We start from the raw sequence: 16,618 nt of genomic DNA on the forward strand, positions 1-16,618 counted from the left end.
ATGGTGAGTGTGGAAAATAAATATCCCCTCCCCCTCCTGAAAGATTTACTAACCCACCTGGCTAAAGGAAGTGTCTTCAATAAATTAGACCTGAGAAAATAAAAGAGGGAGACGAATGGAAAATGAATGGAAAACTGCCTTCAACTCTCCCATGGAGAACTATCAATTCAGAGTAATGCCATTCGGGCTACAAGGGGCCACAGCCGTATTCATGCAGTTGATTAATGAGGTCCTACATGATCACCTATACAAAGGGGTTTGGGTGTATCTTGATGACTTTCTAATATACAGTACAAATATAACTGATCATATAAAGCTGGTGAGAGAAGTGCTAAAGAAATTGTTGAAGGCCAAATTGTATGTCAAGTTATAAAAATGTGAATTTAACCAGACCCGATTAGATTATCTTGGTTATAGAATTTCCAATGAGGGTGTTGAAATGGACCCAGCTAAAGTGAAATCCATAATTGAATGGCAACCCCCAAAGACTCGCAAACAGCTCCAGAGCTTCCTAGGGTTTGCCAACTTCTACCGTCAATTTATTCCCTCATTTGTCGAGATTGCTCTTTCCCTTACAGAACTACTCAAAACAGGTAAAGGAGGGGGGAATCCACAACCGGGCCAACCACTAGCATGGACTATGAGTTGCCAAACAGCTTTTGAGAATTTAAAAAGACAATTTGCAGCTGAACCAGTCCTAAAACACCCCTGCCTTGGGGAGCCCTTTGTAATTCAAGCCGACACCAGTCAGGGCTGTATTACTCCAAAAGAATAAAAGTGGGGTCCAGCAAACCTGTGCCTACACCTCTAAGAAATTTACTGGAAGCAAGAGGAGATGGGCAGTCTGGGCGAAGGAGGCCTTCGTAATTAGATGGGGGCTAATAAACTGGCGAAACTATCTAGAAGGGAGCAAGGTGCCTTTTGAAGTATGGACAGATCACAAAAATCTAGAGGCACTAAAAACTCCCCGCAAATTTTCCCCAAAGCAAGTGCGATGGGCACAGTACTTTAACCATTTCAACTACACTCTAAAGTACATACTGGGAGGGAAAAACTTCCTAGCTGATGCACTATCTGTCATGGTTCTGATAAATGAGACAGTTCAAACAAATTGCAGGCATTATTTATCTAAAAAGTCTTAGTAATGAAACAAAACATTGGCACTCATGGAGGGATGCCAGAATCTGACCTTTCCTTCCCTTAATACATCAAGTCCTGCACAATCTCCCTCCCCTAATTACACATCATAAATCACGTTCACCAATTAGTTTTACATATGAAGTTTCACTTGCCCTTTTGTGCACAGCTAATCTTATCTTCTCAAAATAGCCATTTGAAATTTCCCTCTCTTCAAGATTCAAAGCAAAGCAGTTTAAACAAAAGACTGTCTCTTCTATTGTCAGTGCAAAAACATGTCAATGTTTGCAGCATTGACATCCGGCCCCCCTTACAAAAAGAACAGATCCTGAAGTATGTAATATTGAAAAAGGCACAAGGCAGGGGTGCCCGTTGTCACCTCTATTATTTGTCTTAACATTGGAAATATTACTGATTAAAATACGTGACTCAGATAAAATTAAGGGAATTCGAATTAGAGATCAGGATTATAGATTGAGGGCGTTCGCAGATGATCTGGTTGTTACAGTGACTCAGCCTGATTATTCAGTTGTAGAATTGATGGAGATAATAATGCAATATGGGAAGGTTTCTGGATTTAAGATCAATATACAAAAAACTAAAATGTTGTCTAAAAACATGACAGTATCACAAAAGGCTGTTTTAGAAGAGCTAACGGGATTTGAAATAGTTAAAAGGATTAAATATTTGGGGATATATTTGTCAGCCTCAAATGTGAAGTTATATAAAAATAATTATGAAATGTTATGGGGAAAAGTACAAAAAGAATTAGATAGTTGGAAAAAATTACAATTATCCTTATTGGGAAGAATTGCAGCAGTGAAAATGAATGTTTTGCCAAAATTTTTATTTTTATTTCAAATGATACCTATACTTAAAAAGGATTTAAATTTGGAGAAATGGCAAAAAGGAATTAATAAATTTGTTTGGGCAGGGAAAAAGCCACGAGTTAAATTTAAGATAATGCAAGATACGCGTGAAAGAGGTGGTCTTAAAATGCCTAGTTTTAAATTATATTATGAAGCTGCTGCTTTGTCAGCGATAAGTGACTGGTTTAATTTAACACAAGCGAGATTATTAAATCTTGAGGGTCATGATTTGTTATTTGGATGGCATGCATATTTATTGTATGATAAGAAGGTGGATAATGTGTTTAAGATACATATTTTAAGGTTTGCTCTGTTGCGAGTTTGGAAAAAGTACAGACACAAGTTAAATTATAAGATACCTATTTGGGCAATACCTAAACACGCAATAGAAAATATAAATGTGGGATTCAAACATGATGTGACTACATATAAGGAAATTTTAAGTTTGGAAAGGAATGTATGGCAATTAAAGTCATATAACATTTTAAAAGAAGAAAAGATAGTACAAACTTGGTTTCAGTATGGGCAATTACAGGCTAGGTGGAAAGAGGACCAGAAAACTGGTTTTTTGATGACTGATGAAAATTTGGTAAAGCAAATTAGAGATCAAGGTCAAGCTCATATAAAAAGGATATATCTTGCATTGATAGAAATTGATTCAGAGATGGAACTTGTTAAAGACTGTATGAGAAAATGGGCTCAGAACTTTCAAGAAGTTATTACAATGGATACTTGGGAAAAGATTTGGGTGAGAAATGTAAAATTTACACAGGCCCAAAATTTAAGAGAGAATTTTTATAAAATGTTTTATAGGTGGCATTTAGATCCTAAAAAACTAGCAAGCATGTATCCGAACTGCCAGCCCAAATGTTGGAGGTGTGGCTGTGAGGATGCAACGTATTTTCATATATGGTGGACTTGTAAAAGGGTTAAAGCATTTTGGATTAAAATTTGGTGGAATATGGAAAAAACATTCAAGAAAAGGATAAAGTTTTGTCCGCAATTGTTTTTATTGGGCATTATCATAGATACTACCGTTGTGGACACTAAGCTGATGTTGAATTTAATTACGGCAGCGAGACTTTTGGTAGCGCAATATTGGAAGAAGGAAGAACTGCCGACTATAGAAGAATGGACTTTAAAAGTTTCCAATTTGGCGGAAATGGCAAAGATTTCAGCGTATTTGAAAGACCAATCGCAACAGAGATATATTGTGGAGTGGAGAAGATGGATTGATTACATCCAGAATAAATATGGGACTAAAAAGTTTCACTTAGCATTTGAATAAGTAGTGGATTTATATGATGTATAACTAGCTTGTAGTTATTTTATTAAGAGTTAAAGTGCGATAGAATTTAATATTTTATTGTTGTTTGCATATTTTAGATTATGTTTGTTTGTATTTTTATACCCTGTATTTAGCTCTGGGAAGTCGGGGAGGGGGGGAGGGGAGGGGAGAGTTGGGGAGGTTTGGGGAGAGGGGAGGGGGAGGGGAGGGGTTTTGTATTTAAAAATGTACTGTAAAACTTTTCAATAAAAAAAGAATAGATCCTGTAATGTAAACAAATTTATTTATTATTAGTTGAATTTATATACCGCCCTATTCCTGAAGGACTCAGGGCGGTTCACAGGGCAATTAAAACAGTACAAAAAATAAAATGGAATTAAATTAGTACAGGCCCACAATTCCTAATAACAATAAAATTAAAATTTTAAAAATGCAAGTTAGGAGCTGGCTTTTGGTTTGTTGGGGTGTTTCTCATAAAATGTTTTGATAAGTCGGTCAGCTTTCACATCGGTAGATTTTACCCAAATGGCTTCAGACAATGGGTATCCCTTCCATTGTACTAGGTACTGCAATTTTCCCTTAAAGATTCTAGAGTCAAGGATACATTTCACTTCATAATGGGTCTGACCCGCTACTATGAGGGGTCCAGGTGCTTTCTTAGGGGGAGGTCTTAAAGTGGAGGCTTGAAAAGGTTTCAGTAAGCTACAATGGAAATTTACCCAAAGGTCTGGGGAGTTTCCATTTTACTGTGACTGGGTTGATGATTTTCACAATGGGGAAAGGCCCCAAGTATTTCAGTCCCAATTTCTTGCTGGGTAATTTGAGACATAAATATTTAGTTGACAGATAAACCTTTTCCCCAACTTGGAATGTTCATTGTGGAACGCTCTTTTTATCAGCCTGTTTTTTATAAGTTTCAGAAGTCTTTTTTAATGCCATTTTTGTGTTTCTCCAAACCTCTTCCCACCCCTGCACCCATTGGTCAAGTGTCTGGGAAATGGAGGACACCTGAGGGTAGTCAGGCATGGGGCTGAACTCTTTTCCTGTGGCTACTCTGAAAGGTGTGTAGCCAGTGCTGCTGTGAACAGAATTATTGTAGGCCACCTCGGCAAAAGGGAGGAGGTCAGTCCAGTTTGTCTGTTGGTAGAAAACATAGCATCTGAGGTATTGCTCCACCATTTTGTTAGCGGATTCTGCAGCCCCATTGGTAGCTGGATGAAAAGCAGATGATAAGCCTTGAGATGATCCAATTAATTTAAGGAAATTCCTCCAAATTTTCCCTGTGAACTGCACTTCTCTATCTGAAATTATTCGCTTAGGCCCATGCAGTCGGTAGATATGTTTCAGGAACAATTTAGTCAGTCGTTGTGCAGATGGGAGTCCTTTACAGGCAATAAAGTGAGCCTGCTCTGAAAACAGATCTATCACAGTCCAGATGACAGTATTTCCTCTACTGTTGGGTAAGTGTACAATGAGGTCCATAGCTATAATCTTCCCATGAATGAGAAGGGTCTGCTACCGACTGCAGTAGCCCAGGGGTTTTCCCTGGAATTCTTTTCATGGTGGCACATACGGTACAACTCTTGACATAATTTTCCACATCTCGTTTTAGCCCCAGCCACCAAAATTGCCAGCGGATGAGGTGTAGAGTTTTTAAATATCCGAAGTGTCCAGCCTGTTTTACATCATGGCTGTGTCTGAGAGCATTGAGATGGAGGGTTTCAGGTAGATACAATTTTTACCCCATGTATGCCAAACCATCCCTGCATGTTAGGGAGGTTTAATTATCTTTGAACCATTGATCGGTAAGGAGCTCTCGTTTTATCTTCTTCACTCCCGGGTCATCAGGATTAGGGGTTCTGCAAGGTGTGAGTTGTGCTGCAGGTTATGAACTGGGGATAATTGCTTCGTAGACCTCTTCGTGTTCACTTTTGTACTGTGGCAGTTGGGATAGCGCATCAGCTAGGAAGTTTTTTCTTCCCGGTATGTACTTTAAAGTAAAGTTAAAACAGTTAAAGTACTCTGCCCATTGCACTTGCTTTGGTGACAATTTGCGGGGAGTTTTTAGTGCCTCTAAATTTTTGTGATCTGTCCATACTTCAAATGGCACCTTGCTTCCTTCTAAATAGTGTCGCCAGTTTAATAGCCCCCACCTAATTGGTAAAGCCTCCTTCTCCCAGACTGTCCATCTCCTCTCGCCTTCCGTGATTGTTGGGGGCAATAAGCTGACTTTGTAATAATGCTGCTTGGGGGGGCAAAAGCCCTAATAAGCAGGCATATACATAGAATGAAGGCTATTGCTAAGCACATTGATTTGTGCTTAGAGTGTAAGCCGCCCTGAGTCTTCGGAGAAGGGCAGGATATAAATGGGATTAAAATAATAATAATAATAAAAAATTCTTATAGGTGTAGGCACAAGGTTGTAGTAACAATTGTGTATCACTTTTAGAGTTAGAGTTAGATGAAGATGGGAGGAGGAAGGGAGAATATGCATGGGGGATTAGTTAGACATAACATTGCAGCAGAGCACTTTCAAGGTTGTATGTAATAAGAGGTGATAAGAATTGGCGGGTTAAGCTAAGGAGGGAAAACTTATCTTTCAAACTAATTGGAGAATGTGAATTATGATGGTTAACTAAAGGAGGGAACTATGCTTTAATATTATTGTACTCAGGGGAGGGGAATCCAGATTTAACCAAGTATTGCCGATGTTATGTAGCTCTAATAAAGACTTTTAAGGTAAACAATGCCTCAGATTTCTTTGAAGAGTTCGTCCATTGGAAGTTTGACAGATGGTACTTTGGCACCTGGCAGGTGGTATACAACCATCCTAGACAAGTGTAGTGGGGGATAAGAATGAGTTGAAGTGGCGGCAGTGCTGCAGAAACCTGAGGTAGTAACAGCTGGAGCTGCAATGCTGTTGGGGCTCAGCAAAAGGCCCAGGATCAGCACCGGGCTCCAGCTAATTGGTACTTCCAGAAGCAGCATATCGTGGGAAGTGCACCAAAGAGAAAAGGTGGAGAGGGGGAGAGAGAAGAGGATATAAAAGGAGGAGGGAGAAAAGGGAGAGGGGAAAAAAGACAACAGGGAAAGACAAGTGGATGGAGAAAGAGAGACAGAGAACCACAGCCTTGAGGAGAGGAATCAGCTGGAGGTGCACTGAAGAGAAAAGGAGGAGGGGGCAAGAGAGGAGAGGATATAAAAGGAGGTGGTTTTGGTAGGAGAGGGGAAAAAAGATAACAGGGAAAGAGAGGGGACAGAGAAGAAGCTGTGAAAGGAGAGCTAGCAGGCAGGGAGGAAAAAGAGACAGGAGAGGGAGAGAGGAAGAAGGGCCGACCAGCCACCTGACCGCCAAGGTAGTGATGCATATTAATAAATATGGATACATTTGTCATAATTTGTCAGTGCAAAGGGAAAGTGATTCAGCAAAGGAACCGCCACCAAAGAAATTAAAACTGATACTTTTTTCCTTTTCTTTTTTTTTACGGTTTGTAACTTTTTGTTAGATTATAGAATAAAATACAAAAATACAAAAGCAAATAGTAGGACACAGTGGGGAGGAAAAGTGGGGAAATGAGGGAGAGAAGGAAAAAAGAAAAGGCACTGACTTCCAATTTCCTTTCTTGCAGTAGAATGAAGCATTAACATCAAACCTCAACTTTTTACTTTTCCATAATACTATAAGCTAGCCCAGTGATGGCAAACCTTTTAGAGACCGAGTGCCCAAACTGCAACCCAAAACCCAGTTATGTATCGCTGGGTACTGGGTGGGTGTGGCCCACGGGGTAGGCATGGCTACAGTGGTCATGGCAGACTGGGTGGGCATGGCCAGGGTGGGAGTGCCTACCTCAATGTTCCTCCTGGGGAGCAATGCCTGTGGGGGCCAGGCAAGGTTGGGGGAGATCCAGAGGGTCTCTGGTGGGTGGGGCAGTGGGCAGGAGACTCGTCCTGCAGGGTGAGGCAAGGTGAGGGAGGGAGCAGGGTGTGGGTTAGGGTTAGGCCACCGCTGCTTTCCCCCCAGGATGGAATGCCCCACCGCTGCTCACACCCAGTGGCGAAGGTGGAATATGGGAGGCAGCGGCAGGGCATAGCCCAGGTGTGGCCCAGCAGCAGCAGCAAAGCTCGTTTTCCCCACTCAAGCAGCCAGAGGCTCCTCGGCTCTGTCTGAGTTGAAGAAAGTGGAGGTGCAGCAGCAGGATTGCTCTCAATAAGGCAGGTGCACACAAGCGAGCAACACACCTGGTTCTTATTGTTTGAGACCAATCCCACTGCTGTGCCTCTGCTTTCAATTTGGACAGAGCCAAGATACCCAAGCTGCTGCATTGCCTGCCTTCCCCTCCCCCTCCCCCCATGCCTCGGGCCAGCGCCGCCAGCAGCTTGCTCAGGTTCATTAGGCTGCTGCCGCCGAGGATACGAGTGGTGAGGGTTTGTGCCAGTTGGCTGGCCAGGCAAGGAGTAGGTCAGGGGATGGTGGCTGGCTGACTGGGAAGGGGGAATCATGGCTGCTTGGGGGGGGGGAATCTGCTAAGCCTCAGGGCAGTGGCATTGGCAGTCTCCCCACCCAGCCCATTTTCCCGGTTCCATTACTGCTAGCAGCTCCCTCAGTGAGCACCCCATGGCCCTCACCGTCAAGTTTCCATTGCACAAGCTTCCTGGAGCTGAGAAGAAGTGCAGTTACTGAGCTGCCAGGCTGGTCTGGTGGGTGGTGTTGCCTTCCTCTTTTCCTGCTGAGGTATTGGCTGCTGGTGTTGCCCTCCTGAGAGGAGGGTGTGGTGATTAGTTGGCAGCCATACCACAAATGGGGATTGATCATCCCCCAAACCCCACCACTGTCAAAAGAGGAGGAGGAATGGGGAGAAGGAAATTGGCCGAGCTGGCCAGGCACCGAAGCCCCGCCGAAAAAAGCGGAGTCTCTTTGCGAGCCTGCCTAGCCTGCATCATCCTTGCTCTCCACAGCACGCTACAGCTGATCTGAGGCATGAAGAGCATGACTGATGGGTGAACACATAGCAAACGCACACAGAGACTCTGCTGTTTTCGGCAGCGCTTCTGACAAGCTGCAGCAACCCTAACCCCATCACTGTGAAAGGAAAAAAGCAGAGTCTGTGTGCGCTCCTGCCTTGCCCGTATCAGCCAGGGTCTCCATAGCGTGCTGCAGCTGATCAGAAGCACCGCTGAAAACAGACCTGCCTGGCAGCTCAGTAACTGAACTTCTCCTCAGCTCCAGGAAGCTTGTGCAATGGAAACTTGACAGTGAGGGCCTTGGGGCCCTCGGTGAGGGAGCTGCTACCAGTAATGGAGCCAGGGAAACGGGCCAGGTGGGGGGAGTTGTCAATGCCACTGCCCTGAGGCTTGGCAGATGTGCCCCCAAGCAGCCATGATTTCCTCTCCCCAGCCAGCCAGCCACCATCCCCTGACCTACTCCTTGCCTGGCCAGCCAGCTGGCACAAAACCTCACCACTCTTTTCCTCAGCGGAGGCAGCCTAATGAACCTGAGCAAGCTGCTGGTGGTGCCAGCCCAAGGCATGGGGGAGGGGGGAGGATTTTCGCTGACAGACTCTTTAACTTCTTAAAAGTTTACTTGATGCAGAATCCATATCCTTCCCTTTCTGCATCAAGTTAAACAGTCTGGTAGTGAAAATCCAATAGCGGGGAAGAAATCTCAGTCTCATGCACGGGGAATCTGCACTGCCTGCCTCCCCTTCCCCTGCTGTTCCTTGGGCCAGCACTGCCGGCAGCTCGTGCAGGTCCATTAGGCTGCCGCCACCACCTGGAGGCCTGGCTCACCCAACACAAAGGAGGCAAAATGGCCAGCTAGGAAGCCCTGCATGGACGTGATAGAGCACGCCGATGCCCAGCAAGCCAAAGGCCACCCTGAGCAGGGAAAGCCAGATACCCATTGGCACCATGGCCCCCCAGTCCCAGCCAGGATTGCATGCCTCCACCCTGTCTCTGCTGGGCCTGGGCAGCCATGATGCCAATGGGGATCTGGCTTTCTCCGCTCGGGGTGGCCTTTTGCCTGCTTAGCATGGGCATGCACCTCTACATGGGGCTTGCTAGCCGGCTGCTTCTCCTCCTTTGTGCTGGGTGGGGCTGCCGCTCTGGGCAGCGGTAGCTTAATGGACCTACGTGAGCTACTGGCAGCAGCAGCTGCGTGCATGCCCACAGAAATGGCTGTGCCATAGGTTCACCACCACGGAGCTAGCCACTTCTGTAACAACAAATGAATCTAATCAGTAAAACCCAAAATCCCTCCCACTTTTTTTAAGTCATCAAGTTTTTGACACCTTGCTAAGCACTGGTGGTACTCGAATATTGTCAAGTGGTACAATCTGTGAAAAGGTTGAAAAGCCCTGTTATATAGCAACTTTTGATTAGGAGCTCAAGATGGCATAGAAAGCATTCCCTCCTCCCATTTTTTGAGGCCTTGCAGATTGTTGAATAACATATGATGCAATCTGATGTTAATGTAATAACTAATGTTAAGTTACAGATGATAGTTAAATGAGCATCTGAAATTCATTTTTATTCCTTTTTAAAAAAATCATCTTTCTTTATGAAAATGAATAAAGATAGGTGGTCAGATCTTATGACAGTTAATATATTTCTGGGCCCAAGACAAACCTTTGATTTTGGCTTATAAAACTCAAAAAGGGATTAATGTTATATCAGTGCTTTTTCTGTAAAAGAAAAAGGTGCCGGAACTCACACATGTCATACAACCCGCCTTGCCTACCCTACAAGGTTCCATCCTAAAAAGGTGCCAGAACTCCGTTCTGAGCTTTCTATGACAAAAAAGCCCTGTGTAGAATTGACTTTATTTCTCCTACACTCTGAGAACTCTATATTGCAAACCTTACTTGTGAAGGTGATGTTGGAAGTCAGCACCCACCCACCCTCCTAGAGAAGGAAATATTTTGGGGGATAGTAAAAAGGCAGAATATTATATTTCCCCAAAGGATCTTAAAGGAGTAAAGCAGGCCCAGTTTTTCTTAATAGCCCAAAGCAGAAACTGAGCAGGAGAGTTCTGTAGAAATGCAGATTTGATAATCACATTTAGAAAGACTGAGGCCCCATTCATGAGCAAACAAATACTACTAGCAGAAGCCCATTTAAGACAGGATCTTTCGAAATACCTTGGAGCAAGATTTGATAACTAACAGCAACAGAGTGATAGGATTAGAATCAGCAACCCCTCACCCAAAAATCCAACACAGGACATATCCATCAGCCACAGTCACAGAGAAGCAGGACATGACCTTTAGGAAATAATAAGATTAACCTGTAAACCGCCCTGAGTCCTTCGGGAATAGGGTGGTATAAAAATTTAATTAAATAAATAAATTAAATTTAATTAAATAAAACCCATCATCATTCATGCTACAGGAACAGGAACAACTCTGTAAGGTCCCAGTCCCATACTTAAACTTGAGATACCATATCAATCTAATCAGATAACCCAAGCGGAGACTTCTTGATCAAGCAGCACTTTATTTGATCAAATTAAGCAACTGGGTGGCCAACAATCTGGAACATTGGCAGTTATGACCAGAAGTGCCACACATTAGAAAATTGGTAGTATTGCTTTATAAACTTCGTTAGCCAATGAAAGTCAGACAACAGAGCCATTACATCATAAGAATGACATCAATCATTCCTGTACACTCCCTTATTCCCTCCTTCCCATGTACATGTTTCCCACACTTTCATGGAATTTCTCTGGTGCAAAAGCTGATTACAAAAAGCAGGAAAGCAACAGTTAGACTAAACAATTTCCCTTTGTTCCAGAACCCTTCAACTCCAAACACAAAAGCCCAAGAAGGTATAAAAACCCACAACTCCCAGCTCCATTTTGTCAGCTGTTCCAGAACAGCATGCTGTTGCTGTTCTGTTCTTCAATAAACAGATCCTTTTTTCCTAAGCAGTATCTATTTTGTTCATTCCCAGCTTGGATTGGACCCTGATGATTTTTCTTTCAACAGTGAAATGGGCACAACAGCCCATACACTTTGATTCCTGCATAGGGCAGACCCCATCCTTGGTAATCTCTCTACCAGGGCTTCTAAACATTCCTCTATCTAGTCTGTAATGGAATTCCAATTTAATTGGAACACCTATTTGTTTAGGCTCTAGTTAGTTGCATGTAACTCTTATTAAAAATTGGAGTTCTTGAATTTTGTAATATTATATGCTGCCTGGGCTAATATTTTGAAATTAAAAAATGTTCATAGCCGGTTGTGTACAAATATAGCACAATTAATACAAACATTATTTCAAGAGGGAAAGGAAAATAATCCCTTTAACTATGTACACAGACGGATGGTATGGATACTGTTCTGAGTAAAAGGGAGTGAAATAGTAATTGGGTTTCAGTAAAGCTATTTTTACTTGCAAACTCGCAAAGAGCTGTCTGATGCCAAGCAATGCAACATCGGACGAAGGGCCCCACCCGCTGGCTTTGTCTGGCGCTAACCCAGGCAGGCTCAGGCCCCGCGATTAGGCTGTGCACCGCTTTGCCATGCCTTTTCAGGACAGAGCGCAGGAGCAAGTCCTTTTTGCAGGAAAAGCAGACCAGAACTTTTCACGAAAAGTGGAAACAAACGCCTGGAATGCTTTTTTGCTGTTTTGTTTTACTTTTTAAGTCAACGGACAACTTGCTTCTACAATGCGCACACCCTCCCACGAATTTCACAGACTTTCGGGATGTCAAGCCAAGAGCATCCTAAGCCGGGCCAGGCGGGGTTAAGCACGAAGACGTCACATCGTGCGTTTGGAACTCCGCCCCCTCGCAATAATATGGGGAGGTTTGAAAATCACCCCACTGGAAGCTCCGCCTCCCGCTTGCCTTGAGGAGGAACGCGAAGAAATTGGGCAAATGAACTGGGCGTACTTGTGAATGGTGAGTGCCTGGCATCTGTCCGGATTCTGCTTTTTTGTGTACCAATCCTTTGGGCCACCCGGACGCAGCCAAAGCCAGAGCAGAGAAAGGAGGGCGCCACGAGCGAACCATGAACCCAGGTGGATTGGAAACTTCACTGTTTGCCTTGATGCTTTTGGGTACCCTCAACCGAGTCTCCACAAATGGTAAGAGGGAGCGGGCAAGGAGTTGAAATTTAACTGGCTTTTCAAATGTCGAGGGGAGAAGCAAGGAGCAAGACGAGGAGCCAGCGGAGGTTTCCTTGGCAGCTAAGAAGTCAAAGCGTGAAGAGTAGGGAGAATTGGAGCGGGGGGGGGCGCCTCGGAAAATCCAAATCATTCAACGCCCGCCGGGAAACCGGCGAGCTCTGTTACCCACCCCAATTACAACCTGGTACCTGAGACCCGGGCCGAAGGACTTAGTGCAAGTCCTCCTTTCATTAAGAAGGCTTTGAAAGTTATCCCCCCCACTTTCCCTCTCCGCGTGGCTTGGGTGAGCTTCTAGAACGCGCGTCACTCTACAACTCCCTTCCGGGACTCGTTATTAACTTGGTTCCAATTCGTCCGTAAGCACCTGGTTTAAAATTGAAGCTGCCCTCCGCTTGGAGTAACCGGATTCCCAATTCGGGGGTACTTAGCCGTTTTTCTTTTTTCAGTGCATCGTGTTTAGTTCGTGTTTTACAGAAAATAACCATAAACCTGTCGACCTTTAGATTTTGGCCTCTTTTTTTGTCCCACCTCATTCCAAACTAGTTGCAGCTATCCTTTGGTATCTCATTCAAAGCGGCAGAACTCTCCTCTCAGCGCTAGTTACTCCGCCCTTCAACTTGAACGGGAGAGATGAGCTCACGGTCTGGGCCCTCCCACCACGAGGTTCTTTAGTGCCATTATTAAGTGGCAGCCCTGCTTGGTTCCAGACGCTTCGGGGCCTCGCGATTCAACTTTCACCGGGGAGGGAGAGAGGCAGGGGGCGCTTCTTTTACGGGCATATCGTAATTAGGAGTTGCTTTGCTTCCCTTTGCTTTTCAATTAAACGATGAGGCTTCTCTTGAGTAACCTTGAAGGATCAGGTAAAGATCTGAGGTGAATTGTTTAGCTTTTCCTTAAAAAGGCAAATAGTGATAGGGCATTTTAACTTACCCAACAGCAGGTAGGGTGCACATCCTTGTTATCATACAAATCCTCTTAAAATCATTGAAACTTTGAGCCTTCGAGCCTAGGAGGATTTTCAGAATGGCACTTGGTGAAGGTCTAAGTTGAGGGGTGGTGGACGGAACTTCTTTCTCAGGAGGTGACTGGAAACGGGAATGTGGGTAGGACAAACCTGGAAAATAAGCACATGCTACTAAATGGAAGTCCTTTTCAAAAGAACTGGTGGGAGGCAGGCGTGTCAGTTTCCTTCCCTGAGTTGCAGAAACCGGGAAGACCCAGTAGGGGAGAATAAAGATATAATTTTTGGCGTTTGATTTCCTTAGATGTATATTTATGCCCAAAATACAACTTTTGGAACCGCAGGCCATTAGTGTTTAAAGATGGTTATCTATGAGAATCCATGCACATTTACTAAATATTGCTGCTTTGAAATTGCTGCTATTTCAGGGAGTGTAAAGGAAGTGTCCTATAAAGATGAGCATACTTATTAGGCAGGCTCTATTACGAACCAGTGGAAGGTTGGTGGGAATTAAGAATGGCTGTATGGTCTGTAACTTTTCCCTTTGGAGGCAGTGATTGACTTCATCTCACTCTGAGGTTGCTATTTTCATATGCTCCTCTTGCCTACTGGCTTGTGAAGAAAATGGGGAATCTAATAGCTCTCTTTGGGCAATGTTAAGCCAAAGAAAGAAGACTCCTAGTTGAGCTCCTTTGGTATTAGACATCAATTTTTCATCCCATTGCAAAAGCGTGATTAGATTACTACCTCCCTCTTTTCAAGACTCCTTGCCTTCATTGGTGCGGTTTAGACTTCTCTACACACAAACGGGTATCTGCTAGGTAAGACAAAATGTTTTGATGGGGGAGGATTTGAAAATATGAAATAGGATCTTTTCCCCAGATGTCTCCTTATTTAAAGTTGCCCTTAATTTTATCACAAATCTTTCCAAAATGTATTGTTAAATTGACAAGAAATTTCAACATTTCTGTGCTTATTTGCAAATAGGCACACTCTCCAAGTTTGCTATATTTAAAGATAAGAAAGACCTTCTGTACTTTCTTCTACATAGCTGTTAATAATTGAAGGAAATTTGTTCTTGCTTAATATACCTGTTTTGGGATAGCAAAGTTCTAAAGGACAATTTGCCCCTACTTTGAATCTATCTGATATATTTGCATTAAAAATCTTTGATGCGATAATCTGACATGTTTACAAAAGTCATGTTTACAAAAGGAGGCTCTTGGTCATTATGGCAATACTTGGTTGTAGTTTGATGATATCTTTCTCAACATTACGAAAAGGTTTAAGATGATCCTTTAGGTGATATAGATTTTACAACAAACTAGCATCAATCTTGCTTTGGCATGCTTGTAATATCAGGAAACTGTTGGCAAAAGCTGGCATTCAATAGACTTCCGGTTTGCCAACGCAGCCACTATGGACGCTTGGAGGACGACTCGTCTTCCACATCCAGTTTCACATCGCTGGGGGTCCCTAAAAGGGTTGAAAAGTCACCCCAGAGAGGTGACCAGCAAGAAGGGGCTTTTACAGAAATGCGGGAGAGCGGCAACTCTCCTGTCAGTTCCTGCGTTCCCTTCGAACGGGCAGACGAAAGACCGCCCATAGCAATATGGCTGGTCACTAGGCTGCAGACAGCCGAAGTCACACCTACCACCAGGCAACATTAAAGCAGTGTGGAAGAGACTGGGTGAGATCTACCTCTTCAACTTTTTTTTTCACCTAAGTAAGCTGCTAAAGTACTTTTCTCCCTTGTGAGAGGGAAGGGGGGTTTTAGCCCTCCCTCCAGAAATAGTGTCGATTGAATATACAGGGGAGATTTTTAAAAAAAAGTTGAAAAAATAATTGGATCCGAACTAGAACTTTATTTTCTAAAACTGTGGATTAAAAGTTTTTGATCATCTACTTTTTACTCCCTATTTTTATTTGAAAGTTTGGGTTTTTCCTCCAAAAATAGAAGAAATAACTGAAAGGAATTTTCTAAACTGTTGGGGGACATCTTGTGGTCAAACCTGAAATTGCAATGTGCTATTCTTAAAGAAAAGAGACCTGGTTGATGTTTTAGAAAACAAGATAAGATTCATGTAACCTTGAACACCTGCTGTGAGAGTCTTAGCTGTTTCTTATTTAATGAGAAAAAAATGTAAAATTTTCAATTTAACTCCTCACTATGGAAGACCAGGAACAGACTTTTACTATGAAAGAAATGCAAAAAAAAAATCTTTGCTATGATGAAAATAACTTATCAAACTCACCAAATGCTTCTTACAGCCAGTGATGAAATAAGAGCTTTTGGGGGGAAAACTAGAAAGCGTCTTAGATAAGCAAACTCCAACTTTGACTACAACTAATAAAGTATACAGAATACAACAGAAAAAATTGAACAATCAAATATTTTGACAGAAGATCTAATCGCCCAACACGTACAGATAAGAGAAAATTCAGAAAAAAATCTGACAAAATGGTTGGAGGAAAAAACCTGCTATATAAATCAGAAGTAATTCAAAGACCAAAATGAGAAACAGATGAAAGAAAAGATAAACAGTCCAGGACAACTATGTCAAGAGGAGAAAATAAAAAGAAGATCTGGTAGTTTTGCCAGACCCCTCAACCTCCCAAAAATGGTGATTGGATGGTCATCTCAATATGATACAACAATATAAGAATTCTTTGATAATCCTGAAGCAAGGACATGCAAGATGACTTGGCAAAGGAAAAAAGCCAGAATAAGACTGAAGAAGAATTGAATGTGGACATATTTAGGAGGTTTAAAATAGAATATATTTAAGTAGACAAGACCCATATTTTGAATATGAGATATTGTTACGATGTGAAGATAAAGAAAAGTGTTGGCTAATTAAAACCTAGATGTATGAATGTCAATAATTAAATTGAAATATTGAGCTGTTTATAAAGGTTAGATAAAGGGATTAATATGTGTATGTGTATATATGTACGTGTGTGTGTGTGTGTATTGATGTAACTATGAATGTAGTGATAAGAAATGGAATTATAAGCTTAAATATGAGAAAGTGGACATGAAGAAAGGAGGATGTATTAAATGCTGAAATGGGAGAAATCTTGGTTATTGAATCTACAATATTTGGATATTATAATGAAAATAAGAATATTGCACTGTATTACTAATTGTGGATATAGAAGCGAGATAGCTAAGATGTATCTGGAACACTAGAAGTTGGGAATTGTGACAAAAGGAATTGGGGTCATTCAAAAATT

The 16,618-nt window shown here is 42.7% G+C and overlaps 1 protein-coding gene across 3 annotated transcripts in view; it reads left to right on the forward strand.

Annotated features, from left to right (window-relative positions):
- Positions 1–12,168: 12,168 nt before the first annotated feature.
- Positions 12,169–16,618, forward strand: part of LDLR (low density lipoprotein receptor) — a 38,009-nt gene continuing 33,559 nt past the window's right edge. The window contains exon 1 of one of the 3 annotated variants that reach the window (XM_081318190.1): positions 12,169–12,378. In XM_081318190.1, coding sequence (XP_081174316.1) covers positions 12,303–12,378 — 76 coding nt within the window. In that variant the 5' untranslated portion in view covers positions 12,169–12,302. The remainder of the gene's footprint in view (positions 12,379–16,618) is intronic. The other 2 variants (XM_081318192.1, XM_081318191.1) reach the window with 2 other exon arrangements.

This window comes from Vipera berus (genome assembly GCF_964194415.1).
Source record: "Vipera berus genome assembly, chromosome: 2".
Lineage (NCBI taxonomy): Eukaryota > Metazoa > Chordata > Lepidosauria > Squamata > Viperidae > Vipera > Vipera berus.